Source organism: Danio aesculapii, chromosome 17 (assembly GCF_903798145.1).
Source record: "Danio aesculapii chromosome 17, fDanAes4.1, whole genome shotgun sequence".
In the NCBI taxonomy this organism is placed as follows: domain Eukaryota; kingdom Metazoa; phylum Chordata; class Actinopteri; order Cypriniformes; family Danionidae; genus Danio; species Danio aesculapii.
The window spans coordinates 44,631,732-44,649,161 of record NC_079451.1 but is presented as its reverse complement, the minus strand read 5'-3'; the positions used below and the strand labels follow the sequence as shown (position 1 = coordinate 44,649,161).

General features: G+C 37.4%; 1 protein-coding gene across 1 annotated transcript in view; it reads left to right on the top strand.

Annotated features, from left to right (window-relative positions):
• The window catches only part of cdc42bpaa (CDC42 binding protein kinase alpha (DMPK-like) a), a 157,389-nt gene extending 140,268 nt beyond the window's left edge, over positions 1-17,121 (top strand). The window contains exon 40 of the mRNA XM_056476987.1: positions 14,650-17,121. Within this exon, the coding sequence (XP_056332962.1) occupies positions 14,650-14,781 (132 nt within the window). The 3' untranslated portion in view covers positions 14,782-17,121. The remainder of the gene's footprint in view (positions 1-14,649) is intronic.
• Positions 17,122-17,430: the final 309 nt, after the last annotated feature.

Sequence of the window (17,430 nt, the reverse complement as noted above, 5' to 3'; positions counted from 1 at the left end):
GGGTAACACTTTAAAATACTGGCCCAATAGTTCATGCTAGTTATGTATTTACTAAGATGATCAACCAATTAGTAATACATTTATTACGGTATTTATTCATCTTTGTTAACATTAGTTAATGTTATTTAAGGTAAAGAATATTAGTTCATTTGAACTCACGGTGCATTAACTAGTGTTAATAAGCCCGACTTTGGATATTGATAATGCATTAGTAAATGTTTGTTAATGCATTACCTAATGGACCATTATTCAAGCAATCAATCAGCCTTTATTTATATTGCACCTTACTGCAACCAAGGTTGACCAAAGAGCTTAACACCAGTAAAAACAAAAGATAAAACACAGCTAGAAAGCAAACCATGCAAAAACAAAACAAGACATGTATTACAAGTAAAAAAACACAACAGTAAAACAGAGAACAGTGTCAGTGCTACTATGTGTTAAAAGCCATGTTGAACATGTGGGTCTTATAATGGGCAATTATTCTGAAGTGTTACCGCTCTGTGTTATGTCATAGGTTCTAATGGACTTATTCTAAAGCTATAACGCTCTTTGTTTGTCGTGATTTCAGGATTCAGACTCTCCACGTCACTCCACGGCCTCCAACAGCTCCAACCTGAGCAGCCCGCCGAGCCCTTCATCCCCACATAAGAGCAAGACCCAGTCTCTGGAGCGCAGCGAGAGCACCTCGGCTGGGGGACATGAGCAGCTCGGACTCGAAATCACCCACAAAATCAAGACGTCCAGCCATCTTCTGGCTCCTCCTCCTCTGCTACAACAGAGTCCACTACATTTAACCAAGACAAGAGCCGACTCCTTATCAATCATATTCCAAACACACGGCGCTGGGGGCCAGGTGTGTGTGAGTGTGAGAGTGATTGAGTGAGTGTGTTTGCGTGTATTAGTGTGCATATGCATTACACGTGTGATTGCGCTACACACGCATATTACTGTGCACCTTACATCCATTCACCACTGATACTGTGCTGGATGGAGAAACAGACCACTGAGTGTAGCTGATCCACCAGGTGTGTGTTGCAGGTGGGAAAAAAGAAAAATATAAAGCTTTAACGTGAGTTTATACAGTGTGCCTGATATTACGGATGTATTACAGAAGTCTTAATGGACCCCGTGGGAAGGTTACTTTATAATGCATAACACTAAAATATAAACGTTCAGGATCTGGGAACTTTAACTTAAACATAATATTGGAAACGGCTAATTATAAGTTGCCGGCACCCGATAAGATATAGGCGCCCCCTGTCTGTGGCACTACTGTATAACTCTGTAGCCTCTACCCTCAGTGCCATGCAGACCTTCACAATTCAGCAGGGTTCAAGAAGAGATTCTGAGTTCAATAATTGTAAATAGAAGGTTTTAAGGTAGAGTATAATATATTACGGATCCGTTAAACATTATTGTGTTGATGATAAAATAAGTATGGCTTTTTTAAAAGAGAGACACTTCCTTTCCTTTGGATTTTTGCATGGCAAGGGTTTATTGTCAGTTTAAGGATTACTTTAAGATGCTTTTTTGTTTTGTTATTATTTCCATGAAATTGTTCAGATTAAGATTAGGAAAGGGAACACTACGCAAAACTTGTGGGGCCTCATTTGTGAAACGCAATACCGATTTTGTTTGTGTGTGTGTGTAAATCATTCGTAAAGGCATTCTTATGAGATTAACATTAGCTTGCAGTGAAGTCGTTCTTAACTAGACTACGCTACCTGACAAAGGTCTTGTTGTTGATCCCAGTTGTAAGAGCAAGAAATAATAACTTGACTTCTAGTTGATCACTACAAATCACTACAAAATTCCTAAACCTTTCAATGTTTAAACAGTCAGTCAAAGTAAAATTGTAAAAAAATTCGATAAAATCTTGTATAGATCGCCACAACAGATTTGTGCTTAAACTGTCATGTTAAACAAAAGTTCACGAGATCATCATCAAATTACTCATAAAGCCATTATTGTGTAAAAAAAAAATACAGAAAAATACAGAACACACGGTAAAATTGTTAAAAAAAAAGGAAAACTAAGCACAAATTAATTAAGAGAGAATAGTGAGGAGTTTTGAAAGTCTCTGAATCGATTTTCTCGACTATTTTTAGCCACAGCTCTAAGGAAAACATACGCAACTTGTATTTAATGCAAGATCACATGCCTGCCATAAATTCGTCGTTAAGCTCATATGAGTGTACACGTTTACCATCGGATTGCATTTCGAAATTGTTTGTAAAAAAAAGCTTTTGTGCACAAATTATTGTTAAACAATTTTCAAGAAATCACCATGATATTGCTAATAAAAGTATTAGATCATCACAGCATATCAAGATCTACAAGATTGTGGTACAATGTTTCTAAAATCTGCTCTAATACAACGATAACAATGACATTTTTTCCATTGTGAAATTGATCATAAAACCATTTGTGTGTCGCGTTAAACAAACGTTCACAAGATCACCATGAAAGTACTCATTAAACCATTATTATGTAAAAAAACTGACGTGAAATCTCAAACGCAAAGTAAAATAAGAAATAGGTTGTTGCAACATTTACCGCGTCGCCATTACTTTTGTAAACACTGCACTTATACAAAACGTTTCGCAGAATTCAGATTCAACAAATGAAGTGCAAAATGTTGCGCTGAATGTAGCATTGACAAACTAGTGACGTCAGAATGTCCTTTAAGAATGATTTACACGTGTGTTTGTGTTTCATGAATGTTGTCCCGATGTGTGCGAAATCCAGTGCTAATACGTGTATACTGCTAAATAAACCCCAACACGTACATATAAATAAGCTGTTGTGCTGAATGTAACAGATTCACTGCAGCCTTGCTCATCTTACTCTCGCCTGTGCTTCACGCTTCTGTTACCGAAGCTATAATGCTGTTTCCAAAGACCTTTTTGTCCTGTAATTATTATTATTATTATTATTAGATTTTCAGTGTTTGTTTTGTTTTTCCGACTCACAAGAGAACCAAACTTTGCCTAAGCTGTACACGTGAATAGAACATGTAGTGTGTAATGCTAGTTCTAAACCGCTAGTTTCACATGTTTGTGTTGAACACTAAACTCATCAGGTGAAGCCTTCAACGCCATTTCCTGCAGCTCATAATGACATCACAGGGACCGCGCGGACCAGCCGGAGATTAGGTCATTTGTAATGTAATCAAATTCAGCGAGGGCGTACAGTAAAGCTGCTGTAGTGATGTTTTAAAAGTGCAGGGGGACATCCCTGAACCTCAGAATACCTCAATTTAAGAGCCAAGCCATTACGACTCCATCTGAACCTCATCATCGGTGCGACAATTTACAATGAATTTGTCGACGTGATTGAAGAGAAGGCCAGTTCAATAATACAGTTGACAGTGATGAGTATTAAATGGCACACCAATAACAAAACTAATTGCTGCATGGTAAATAACATCCAGTTTGTAAGGAGAGTTTTTAAAGCATAATCCAGAATTGGTAACACTGTTAATTTAACCAAATGCTGCTGTGAAGAGTGCGTAAAGGAAGATTATTTTTCTAGTACTTCAGATGTCAAACTCTTATTTTAATGGATTAATAAAATTAATTAATTTTGTTTGTATGCACCATCAAATATTCCCTATATTTATTGAGAAATAGACAATAATATTTATTTATTAAAAGGTGTACTCATTTATGCTGAGCTCTCTATATTGTATTATTTTTGTAGACGTAGTTGAGTATCATTCATTTCCTGAATGTCAATACAAGCATGATCTCTAATGTGATATTGATTATTATACACGTTCAACAAACAGGAAGTTAATATCGAGTTAGATTTTAGATACATTAACTGCTCTTTTTAATCATTTAGTCAATTTCATTCATTCATTTTTTCTTTCGGCTTAGTCCCTTTATTCGTCAGGGGTCGCCACAGTGGAATGAACCGCCAACCTATCCAGCATATGTTTTACACAACGGATGCCCTTGCCGCTGCAACCCAGTACTGGGAAACACCCATACACACTTATTCACACACATACACTTCGGCCAATTTAGTTTTTTCAATTCACCTATAGCATAGTATGTGTTTGGACTGTGGGGGAAACCGGAGCACCCGGATGATACCCACGGCAACACGGTGAGAACATGCAAACTACACTCAGAAATGCCAGCTGACCCAGCCGGGACTCGAACCAGCGACCTTCTTGATGTGAGTTGACAGTGCTAACCACTGAGCCAATGTGTCGCCCTTAAGTCAATTTCTTTGTTCAAATTGGTAATTTATTTGAATGATTCAATGAATTGGTGTACTCACACTAGGCACAGTTGCATTGAACCTTGCCCGGGCACGATTGTCCCCCTTTCCCTTTCCCCCTCGGCCTGCACTCACTTTGCACTTAACCTTCCGAGCCATAGCATACTTACGTCATCGACGATGATGTGACTGTTCAGTTTAACAGATGAGACGCGCTCTCACTCAGTACAATGGAGATTGCTTTAGTTCTATTGTTTTGTATTATTTTTAAGCCGTTTGATATGCAGTGACACACAGTTAAATCTTTGCTGAGGTTTGCTGAAGGTGCTGCTGATGTGCAGCAGGGTGTTTGCGTCTTTAATAAACCTTGACAGTTCGTGTTCATTGTAAAGTAAAAATGATTTATAAATCCATATCAAACAGTCCCTTAAAAGTGACGTCGTGTCTTCAGTTTCGAGCTCAGGCGTGCTTTGAGGGTTAAACGCGCCCGGGCACGGTTCGGATAGCCTAGTGTGAGTAGACCCATAAACCAGCCCAAGATATAAGCACAAAAACATGCTCGCCAGTTTTAAATCTGAAAAATCCCCACAAAAACATCATTTTTTCACAAGCTTACATTTCCTATCTTATCAAGTGTTTACATGTCCTGTCTATTACACTAAATGGTTTGAACCACCACGTATAAAACTATTTGACCAATGCATTTAGATGGCCATGGTTACACATGAGTGGGCTATAAATCTTATTACAAATCCCTAATCATTAATCCATGTAAATTCAGCTATTTATGAAGTAAATAAGGCCAGTTTTGGTTTCATATTGTCTTTTAAATGACTTCAGCTCTTCATTTTCACTTTTCATAGCTTTATTGCACAGTAAACCTTTGCATGCATCTAAATGTTTCATTTCTCCTGTTCTCTTGTGTTTATAACTCTTTACAAATCCCTAATGATGAATCCATGTAAACTCAGCTATTTATGAAGTGAATAAGGGCTCCATTTTGGTTTCAGATTGTCTTTTAATGACTTCAGCTTTCATGTTCTCTTTCATCATCACTTTTCAGAGCATTATTGCACCGTAAACTTTTGCATGCCATCTATATTTTATCATTCTCCTCCATTTCTCCTCTTCTCTTGGGTTTTTCTGGCTGTAGCCCGGTTCTCCTCTTCCCTCTCCTCGTCTGCACCTCATCTCCACCCCTACCAGCTTTGAGCATGTCTATCATATGACTGTCACCTCTGCGGACAACTTCCTGTCTCAGGACTCCTCCCCTGTCTCGTCCCACTCCCTGTCCCTCAGCTCCGCCCCCGGGACCCCTGCCTCCATCTGCTCTCTGGTAGGACCAGAGAGGCGCACAGAAACACTCCATCTGCTCTCTCTGAAGAGAATCCGTTTATACCCACATGCATTAGCTCACATTCACACCGCAGAGCATCTCGCTGCATCACAGTTCAATTATGCTCGACTTGCAATCTGTCTTTTCTCTGCATGCCATATCATCTCTCCGTTTATTTCTTTATTTAGTTTTAGATTTAGGCATTGAAATCATGTTTAAAAAACTTTAACAGGGCGTTTTTGGTGTATGCATGATTATTTTTAAGATCGCCAGTATGATCTCTTAGCAAACAGACTGGATAATAAACACACTTGTTAAGTTTTTATCTCATGTGTGTACAGCAGTGGTTCTCAAACTTTTTCATTAAGTACCACCTCAGAAAAAAATTGTCTCTCCATACCACCATAATGACCAGTATTGAAATACAGTAGCATAGGCCTAATTCAGCAGCTACAGCTCTGCACAGTTCAAAAACGAGGCAGATCAATTTTTATTATTAAGAATATTATCATTGTCAGCCTTTAACTTTAACTGTCTTTGCAGACAAAAAACTTCACAGTTTAAATTAAAATGTGTTTTCAAAAGTTAATTAAAATGGCACTGTTCCTAGTAAGTAAAAAGAAAACTGCTGTACTTGTAAAGCATTAATGTATAGTAGCCTATTCATCAAAACCTGAAATGTTGCTTAGACCTGATAAATAGACCAGGGATCACCAAACTTGTTCCTGGAGGGCCGGTGTCCTGCAGATTTGAGCTCCAACTCTAATCAAACACACCTGAACAACCTAATCAAAGTCTGAAGCTGCGGTCACACTGGGCTTTGTGTGTGCGAAATTCTGCTGGACTGCACTGCGAAAAGGGGCGGGATTAATGTTGACATTAGATGTTTAGACATTAAAAAAGCGAGCTATCGCTCCATGTTTTAAATTTCTGTCCAGAGAGGTCATGTTTTGATCCTCGATTGGTCTCACGCAGTCAAGTGATGCGATTTCGCAGGTCAGAGTTCACCAAGCTTGAACTTTGCACCGCAGCAACATGCAAACTTGACGCATGGCCTTGCGTTTCCGGTCTGACGCATTCGCGTGCGTATGAATGGAAGTCTATGGGAAGAAAAGTCAAGCGTGACCGCAGCTTTACTAGGCATACTTGAAACACTCAAGCTGGTATGTTAAGGCAAGTTGGAGCTAAACCCTGCAGGGCACCGGACCTCAAGGAACGAATTGGTGACCCCTGATATAGACTATGTCATATATATATATATATATTATATATATATATATATATATACACACATTTTTCTTATACATTTTGAAATGTAAGTTGCATGTACATATGAGGTATTTGTATATCATTAAATCTAAACATTAACTTGTATTTTAAATATATTGTTTGAAATGACATGTTTAAATAAAATTAGATCTGCTTCACGTCATTTACAGTAGAGCTATGTGTGTCAGAAAAGCGAGTGATAAAATTCATATATACAGTGCTTGAAAAATTCATACGTGTGGTATTTCCGTGATTTGGTGCGAATGAGATCACATCTTAAGTGAACCGTGAAGTTCGCGTTAACCGTTCACTGACTGCTGTTTTCAAGCAGACTCGGGTACAGTTGGCAGTTCCTCCGTCTGTGCACACATAGACTAACTTTAATTATATTCGACCTCTAAGCTAAGCATGGCAAAGTTTCTTGAGTCTATGTTCTGTGTGTCGCGCCATTTGAATCACATCCAAATTAATAAGCTTAAATCTAAACAAACTAAACCGAAAGCCACAAGCTTTACAAAACAATAACTTTATATATTAAAAACAAGCATTGTTTTACACAACGACGAGCACACATTTGAACACATTTGTAATGTTTTCCAATGATGCAGCATGGGGAAATTCCTGAGTTTGCAGTACACAACACAACAGCACTGTTCTGCAGAAGGGCTTCTCTAGCGCATATCTGCTACACAAGCACCGCCCACCTCTTCCTCTAGCTCTGCGCCAAGCGGACTAGTTTTTTGCGTCTGATGATGCGATGCACTAAAGTAAACATTCTAAGCACGGTGTAATCATACGCTTCAGGGAACAGCCGATGCTGTCTGATCACATGAGTCTCAGTGTTATCATATGCCTCAAAAAGTGTTCATTTTATTCTTTTATTATTCAGCGATTCTTCCACGTATCACAGTTTGAGAACCACTGTTGAACAGTATTTGCTTGTTGTATGTACAGTTAAAGGTAAAATAGTAGCCCTCCTGCTAAATTGACATTTTTTTATATTTCCCAAGTGCTGTTTAACAGAGATAAGATTTTATAACTAATAACTAGTATGTTTTGTCTTTGCTATAATGACAGTACATAATTTTACTTCTTATTTTGCAAGATACTAGTATTCAGCTTAAAGTGCAATTAAAAGGCTTAATTAGGTTATTGTAAGTTATTGGATAACAGTGGTTTGTTTTGTAGACAATTAAAAAAAGCTATTTATTAAGACGGCTAATAATATTGACCTTAAAAATGTTAAAAACTGCTTATATTCCAGCAAAACTAAAAGAAATGAGACTTTCTCCAGAAGAAAACCATTATAGAAAACAACTAACAAAACACCATCTGGGAAATATTTGAAACCGATTACACATTTCACAGGAGGGCTAATAATTAAGTATATTTTTAAAAACTGAGAAAATCTTTTAATTGACCTGTGTTTAATATCTTGTGCAGTGCCATTGTTGTGCTTTTACCACAGATTTTGTTTTTATTTATTGTTTGATTATATTAAAATGCCTGAGGTGTTTTCTGACCATTGTGTTTTGTATTGTTCAGAACATGCGCTCTCAGGAGAGCCGTGGTGTTCTGGGAGCATCCGTCAGCATCCCCTCCATCAGCAAGACCAGGCCTGAACCGGGCCGATCTATGAGCGCCAGCAGCGGCCTCGGCACACGTGAGTGCACAAATATCCATTCACATGCAGAGATTTATGGATATGAATAAGACAGAAAGTATTTGTAAAAGATATAAATTTAAGAAAACATTTAGTACCTTGGTAGAACAATGGAACTTTAAGAAGTCAAGTTAAATGACATGTTTTACAAAGAAAAATCCCCTTAAAAGCTCAATTCTGGCTCTTTTTTCCCTAAAGGCAAATTGAATAGTCTATAAGGGCATACTCACACTAGCTACAGTTGCCTTGAACCATGCCGAAGTGTGTTTGTCCCCTCCTCCCCTCAGCCTGCACTCACACTGCTTTACCTACAAACCGGAGCACGCTTCTGTCATCGATGACTGTTTAGTTTAACAGGAAGAGAAGCGCTCTCAATCAGCACAGGGGACATTGCTTTAATTATATTGTTTTAAATTTAAAAAAGATCTGTTAATGCTAATGTGTCTCATATCCCAGGCTCCTCCTCTCAAAATGGCAGCGCACTGAGACGGGACTTTTCTGTCGGCAGCTATGGTTCCACCAAACGGCAGATGGACATCCACATCTGATGGCTCTCTGTCATCCGGAGGGGGCATGGACGGCGGTGGTGATGCCCCCCCTCTCCCAGTTCGACAGAGAGGTCAGCGCTAGAACTTTCTCTGTCTGCTGTTTTCAGATATTCACTTAGGACCAAAAACAACCTTTGAGGGGTTCGTTCTTTGTACGTGGATTAAGTAAGTTAAAATAAATAAATAAAATAAATAAAAGATAGTAAATAAACAAATAAATAATACAAATAAAGACTGTTATTTAATCTACACACTGAAATAAAAGTCACAGTGGTGGTCGTCCCCAAGGGGTTTTCAAAGAGAATATTTATTAATATGGACTTTTTGGATACAAACGGGTACTATTTTAAGGTACCGACCCAGCTTTAGTACAATTTTTGTATGATAATAGAATTTTCCAATATTCTTTTATTTATTTTATTTATTTATTTTTTTTAAATAATATTTTATGGGAGTCATGCACATGTTTTGACAGCTAATTATGGCGGGGATTTGATGCTTCGCAAAAGTTGCAGACAAACTTTACCAATATACAAAGCTTTTTGGGGCCCCTTTTTTTTTTTGATGCAAAATTAATTTAAACATTCAGGATTGAGAAAATTAAAACGAAATAAATTGCTCTTGACACATAAAATACTCTTGACACATGAAAGTGTAAAGCCTGCAGCCACAACAAAGGTGGAAAGTTATTGTGTATCAACTGTTTACTGCAATTTTTGGGTCATTTTGCTTGCATGGATAATTTGAATATTAATCAGATGATAATGTCATTACGCTGCTGTGCCGCGACATTGCAGCGATCTCAGATCAGTTCATTCAGATCTTTTAATTTGATTCGTGAACTTGTTTGAAGAACAAGGTGACAGAAGAAAGGTGACTGGGCTTTATCTGTCACAGCCCCTCGTCTTGTGGATTGGTCCCTCTGTGCTTTTAAGTCTCATTTAAAAAATCACCTTCTGTCTCTTGCTTTTGGATTGCAATAAATTATTTAAACTGTTTTACATATTTTGTTTATATATATAGAGAGAGAGATTTTTTATGTTGGTTGTATCGTAAAGCACTTTGGTCAACATTTGTTGTTTTTAAATGTGCTCTATAATTAAAGCAAGCAAACAAACAAACTAAATTAGCCAGAGATCGGTTATCAAGATTAAAAGATCCAGGATATGCCGAGTGCTCTAGATCATTTAAGCGAGGTACGAAGAACGGACCCCAGGGTCTGAGTTGAAAACAAATTGAATTCGAAACCATAATATTTGAAAATCAGACTTTTTCATTTTTTCTTGCTAAAATGAGGTCCTCTATGTAGATAAATAAAGTCATGTGGGAATAATAGCGCCTTCTTCTAACTAGAAACACATGGGATTTCAATTGTGAATGTGCCTTTGCCCTTTTATGGTGTATTATTTGTATCATGGTTGGTTTTAACATGTCAGTTTTGACTTCCAGACAATTCAGATCAGGTAAATGGTTTCTCTCTGGAGCTCTTTGTGATTGTGACCACAGCTAAACTCAGTAGAGAGCACTAGAAGTGTGTTATGCAATTCCTAAAACCAATACACACACATTTGTTTCATTTCCACCTGCTAAATGTGGCTCTCCATCCTCTCTTTCTCACGCTCTATGCATGTGTTGAGTGTGTTGAGGTGGCACCAATCCACAGATTGATGTGTTGACCTGCTAACACTCCACCCACACCCACACACACACACACACACACACACACCCACACCCACACACACACACACAGCCTTCGCCTCTGCCTCATGTTTGACCGTGTGCACATCGACTCTGTATAATGACGTGTGGGTGCTGTGTGTGACTCTTTAGTGGCCAGGAGTTTCACCCACAGAGAAGACCCCTGATCTGAAAAGGGCTTTAAGGACCCTGCTTAGTACGCTAAGGTAACATACATGACCCGCTCCCCTAGATCTGAACCCTGTAGCTCCGTCATGTGTTTTTATGTCACCTCAGATGGAGAAAGTGGATTTTTTAACCGAGTGGTTTCACACTAAAAGCGTGTTGATCTGTGTAGGTGGTGGAAGTGTGTAACGTTTGCTAGCTTCAGTGTTAGTATTAGTGTTGAAGGGATAGTCACCCCCAAAATAATTTTTTTTTTTTACATCATTAATTAAATTTTGTTTAACACAAAAGTAGATATTTTGAAAAATGTTAGAAACCTGTGACAATTGGCTTCCATAGTATTTGTTTTCCTACTGTGGACGTCAATGGTTACAGGGTTTCCAACATTCTTCAAAGTATCCACTTTGTGTTGACACGTGACAGCAAGTAAATGTGTATTTTTTTTTGGGTGAACGATCCCTTTATGTGTCATGTAGTACCTTTATCTGTTTATTTTTAGATTTCGTAGTGGAGGATTATGGATGTGGGTTGTTTAAGCTAGTCAAGATGAACTGTTTAATCAGCTGATGTTTGCCTATTTTTTAGACGTATCGGCCAATGAGTGTGCCAGCGGGGTGGATTAGTAGATTTATGTCAAAGCCACAATTTACATCACCCTAGTAAATGGATGAGAAGTAAGTTCAAGATATTTCAGTTCATTTGAATAAATGTTGAGTGATGCGTGTATTCTGCAAGTTTGAAATATAATTAGTTTATTTTTTTAGTTTACAGCATTTCTTCAATGTTATGGTTGTTTATTACTGGCCGGTGGACATTTTGTAACACCCCTCAAACAGCTTTTTATCAGGTATTCAATAAATTAGCTCATTATGACACCTACATTTTTACATCCAGGTTAAATGAACAATAGGGGTATATGCCGAGTGTTGTTTCCCATACTGATAAACTTCCGGGTGACCTGTTAGTGTGAGTTTTTTCCCATTTATACGGTTCCTTTTACAGCATTGATGTTGTAATGTAATTACAATACAATTCAGTGTTAAACAGATTTTTGGCAGTCATTTAGCTGGTCAAGCGTAAAACGAGACAAAAAGCCGTTTACTCGCACGCACCTGACAGAATCGGCAGGCTAGTGCAGAAGCTCCATTGAATATACTGGGGTAAAATAAATGTTCATATTTTAAAGACATGGCGGGGAATGTTATTTAATGCAGGCTTCTTGTACAATCTGATACCCACTTTATATCGGATATCACTCAGCCAGTGGAGATTGCTGATTTTTAAAGAAGAAACAGACCTTAAACGTGTCGATTTTTTGCATTGGCATAGTTCACCAGAAGCGCTTAACCCAGGTTACTGGTTTGCTTAAATAAAAGTCCCATTAGCATGCTTCTGGCATATACCCTATTCCAACTGCAAAAATCGCAGCATAACAAATATAATTCTTGAAGCCTTTATTGAAGGCAAGACCCAGGACTAAAATAAGAATAAATAAACTACATGCAATATCACTAATCATTTAACATTTGGATTTAATGAATATTTTGATTTGTAGGTGGAACATGCATTTGGTACATTTATTAGTCAGAATGCCTGGCACGGTGGCTCAGTGGTTAGCACTGTCTCCTCACAGCAAGAAGGATTCCCGGCTGGGTCAGTTGGCATTTCTGTGTGGAGTTTGCATGTTCTTCCTTGTGTTGGCGTGGGTTTTCTCCCGGTGCTCTGGTTTCCCCCACAGTCCAAACACATGCGCTATAGGTGATTTGGGTAAACAAATTGGCTTGTAGTGTATGAGTGTGTGTTTGAATGTGAGAGTGTATGGGTGTTTCCCAGTACTGGGTTGCGGCGGGTAAGGGCATCTGCTATGTAATACATATGATGGAATAGTTGGCAGTTCATTCCGCTGTGCAGACCCCTTATAACTAAGGAACAAACTAAATGTATGAATTAGTCAGACTATTCAGTAGGCGGACTAGTCTATTTTAATTTTGATTAAATCATTTATTTTAAAGAATAATGTGTGGCTGTTTTTAGTGGTGTTGCTTTAAAAGCAGTCATTTTAGATTTTTAATTTTTTTTTGACCATTTGAAATTTATCTTCTTTCAAGCTTAACAAGCTTAATTTGTCTTTCTTACAGTCATAAATAATACATTTCCAGGAAATTACTTTGGGAAATCATATACTTAAAGTGAGCAGTTTCTCTGATATTATGCAGAATCCACATTTGTGCATTCATTAAAAAAGATCTTTAATTATCTCCAAGGCTATATTTCAAAATACAATAAAACATACTATTGTGAATCGTCACATTTGGTCTGTAATATCCATTTAATATATGTCAATATTTTCAGTTGCAGTACTCCACATGTCACATGATGCAATTTTTAAAAATCAATCTCCTATTGTTATCAATAGTGAAAACCACTGTGCAGTTTAATACTATATATAATATAATATAACACACTCACAGTTGAAGTCAGAATTATTAGCCCCCCTGATTTATTAGTTCCCCTGTTTATTTTTTCCTCAGTTTCTGTTTAACAGAGATTTTCTTCAACACATTTCTAATCATAATAGTTTTAATAACTCATTTCTATAACTGATTTCTTTATCTTTGCCATGATGACAGTAAATAATATTTGACTAGATTATTTTCAAGACACTTCTATACAGCTTAAAGGGACATTTAAAGGCGTAACTAGGTTAATTTGTCAACTAGGCAGGTTAGGTAATTAGGCAAGTTAATGATGGTTTGTTCTGCAGACTATTAAAAAACAATATAGCTTAAAGGGGCTAATAATTTTGACCTTAAAATGGCGTTTATAAAAAATTAAAAACTGCTTCTAGCCGAAATAAAACAAATAAGACTTTCTCCAGAAGAAAAAATATGATCAGACATACTGTGAACCTTTCCTCTGCTCTGTAAACATCATTTGGGAAATATTTAAAAAAGAAAAAAAAAATCAAAGGGGGCGAATATTCTGACTGTAACTGTATATATGTATATAAAGACATTTCTGAATATCAGCATTTTTGAAACCAAAAGCTTTGGTAAATATAGACAGTTTTTTTGACTGTCCATTCATCAAATTAATGGTCTAATAAATATAAAATAATATTGACCTCAGACTTGTGAGTGTATTGAGTCTTTAATTTATATGCTCTGTGGGTAACACTTTAAAATACTGGCCCAATAGTTCATGCTAGTTATGTATTTACTAAGATGATCAACCAATTAGTAATACATTTATTACGGTATTTATTGATCTTGTTCAACATTAGTTAATGTTATTTAAGGTAAAGAATATTAGTTCATTTGAACTCACGGTGCATTAACTAGTGTTAACAAGCCCGACTTTGGATATTGATAATGCATTAGTAAATGTTTGTTAATGCATTACCTAATGGACCATTATTCAAGCAATCAATCAGCCTTTATTTATATTGCACCTTACTGCAACCAAGGTTGACCAAAGAGTTTAACACCAGTAAAAACAAAATGATAAAACACAGCTAGAAAGCAAACCATGCAAAAAACAAGACATGTATTACAAGTAAAAAAACACAACAGTAAAACAGAGAACAGTGTCAGTGCTACTATGTGTTAAAAGACATGTTGAACATGTGGGTCTTATAATGGGCAATTATTCTGAAGTGTTACCGCTCTGTGTTTATGTCATAGGTTCTAATGGACTTATTCTAAAGCTATAACGCTCTTTGTTTGTCGTGATTTCAGGATTCAGACTCTCCACGTCACTCCACGGCCTCCAACAGCTCCAACCTGAGCAGCCCGCCGAGCCCTTCATCCCCACATAAGAGCAAGACCCAGTCTCTGGAGCGCAGCGAGCACCTCGGCTGGGGGACATGAGCAGCTCGGACTCGAAATCACCACAAAATCAAGACGTCCAGCCATCTTCTGGCTCCTCCTCCTCTGCTACCAACAGAGTCACACATTTAACCAAGACCAAGAGCCGACTCCTTATCAATCATATTCCAAACACGGCGCTGGGGGCCAGGTGTGTGTGAGTGTGAGAGTGATTGAGTGAGTGTGTTTGCGTGTATTAGTGTGCATATGCATTACACGTGTGATTGCGCTACACACGCATATTACTGTGCACCTTACATCCCTTCACCACTGATACTGTGCTGGATGGAGAAACAGACCACTGAGTGTAGCTGATCCACCAGGTGTGTGTTGCAGGTGGGAAAAAAGACAAATATAAAGCTTAAACGTGAGTTTATCAGTGTGCCTGATATTACGGATGTATTCAGAAGTCTTAATGGACCCCGTGGGAATGTTACTTTAAATGCATAACACTAAAATATAACGTTAAGGATCATGGGAACTTTTAACTTAAACAGTAATAATGGAACGCTATTATTAAGTTGCGCCCCGATAAGATATAGCGCCCCCTGTCTGTGGCACTACTGTATAACTCTGTAGCCTCTACCCTCCAGTGCCATGCAGACCTTCACATTCAGAGGTCAAGAAGAGATTCTGAGTTCAATAATGTAAATAGAGTTTTAGTAGAGTATAATATATTACGGAATCGTTAAACATTATTGTGTTGATGATAAATAAGTATGGCTTTTTAAAAGAGAGACACTTCTTTCCTTTGGATTTTTCATGGCAAGGTTATTGTCAGTTTAAGGATTACTTTAAGATGCTTTTTTGTTTTGTTATTTCCACTGAAATTGTTCAGATTAAGATTAGGAAAGGGAACACTACGCAAAACTTGTGGGGCCTCATTTGTGAAACGCAATACCGATTTTGTTTGTGTGTGTGTGTAAATCATTCGTAAAGGCATTCTTATGAGATTAACATTAGCTTGCAGTGAAGTCGTTCTTAACTAGACTACGCTACCTGACAAAGGTCTTGTTGTTGATCCCAGTTGTAAGAGCAAGAAATAATAACTTGACTTCTAGTTGATCACTACAAATCACTACAAAATTCCTAAACCTTCAATGTTTAAACAGTCAGTCAAAGTAAAATTGTAAAAAATTCGATAAAATCTTGTATAGATCGCCACAACAGATTTGTGCTTAAACTGTCATGTTAAACAAAAGTTCACGAGATCATCATCAAATTACTCATAAAGCCATTATTGTGTAAAAAAAAAATACAGAAAAATACAGAACACACGGTAAAATTGTTAAAAAAAGAAAACTAAGCACAAATTAATTTAAGAGAGAATAGTGAGGAGTTTTGAAAGTCTCTGAATCGATTTTCTCGAACTATTTTTAGCCACAGCTCTAAGGAAAACATACGCAACTTGTATTTAATGCAAGATTCACATGCCTGCCATAAAATTCTTCGTTAAGCTCATTGAGTGTACACGTTTACCATCGGAATTGCATTTCGAAATTGTTTGTAAAAAAAGCTTTTGTGCACAAATTATTGTTAAACAAATGTTCAAGAAATCACCATGATATTGCTAATAAAAGTATTAGATCATCACAGCATATGCAAGATCTACAAGATTGTGGTAAATGTTTCTAAAATCTGCTCTAATACAAACTATAACAATGACATTTTTTCCATTGTGAAATTGATCATAAAACCATTTGTGTGTCGCGTTAAACAAACGTTCACAAGATCACCATGAAAGTACTCATTAAACCATTATTATGTAAAAAAACTGACGTGAAATCTCAAACGCAAAGTAAAATAAGAAATAGGTTGTTGCAACATTTACCGCGTCGCCATTACTTTTGTAAACACTGCACTTATACAAACGTTCGCAGAATTCAGATTCAACAAATGAAGTGCAAAATGTTGCGCTGAATGTAGCATTGACAAACTAGTGACGTCAGAATGTCCTTTAAGAATGATTTACACGTGTGTTTGTGTTTCATGAATGTTGTCCCGATGTGTGCGAAATCCAGTGCTAATACGTGTATACTGCTAAATAAACCCCAACACGTACATATAAATAAGCTGTTGTGCTGAATGTAACAGATTCACTGCAGCCTTGCTCATCTTACTCTCGCCTGTGCTTCACGCTTCTGTTACCGAAGCTATAATGCTGTTTCCAAAGACCTTTTTGTCCTGTAATTATTATTATTATTATTATTAGATTTTCAGTGTTGGTTTTGTTTTCCGACTCACGAGAACCAAACTTTGCCTAAGATGTACATGTGAATAGAACATGTAGTGTGTAATGCTAGTTCTACCGCTAGTTTCAATGTTTGTGTGACACTAAACTCATCAGGTTGAAGCCTTCAATCCATTTCCTGCAGCTCATAATGACATCACAGGGGACCGCGAGGACCAGCCGGAGATTAGGTCATTTGTAATGTAATCAAATTCAGCGAGGGCGTACAGTAAAGCTGCTGTAGTGATGTTTTAAAAGCGCAGGGGGACATCCCTGAACCTCAGAATACCTCAATTTAAGAGCCAAGCCATTACGACTCCATCTGAACCTCATCATCGGTGCGACAATTTAGCTGTCAGCCTGTCCCATTTCACACATTAATTGGCATTTATGAATTATTCACATGCACTACTGCTCGTATT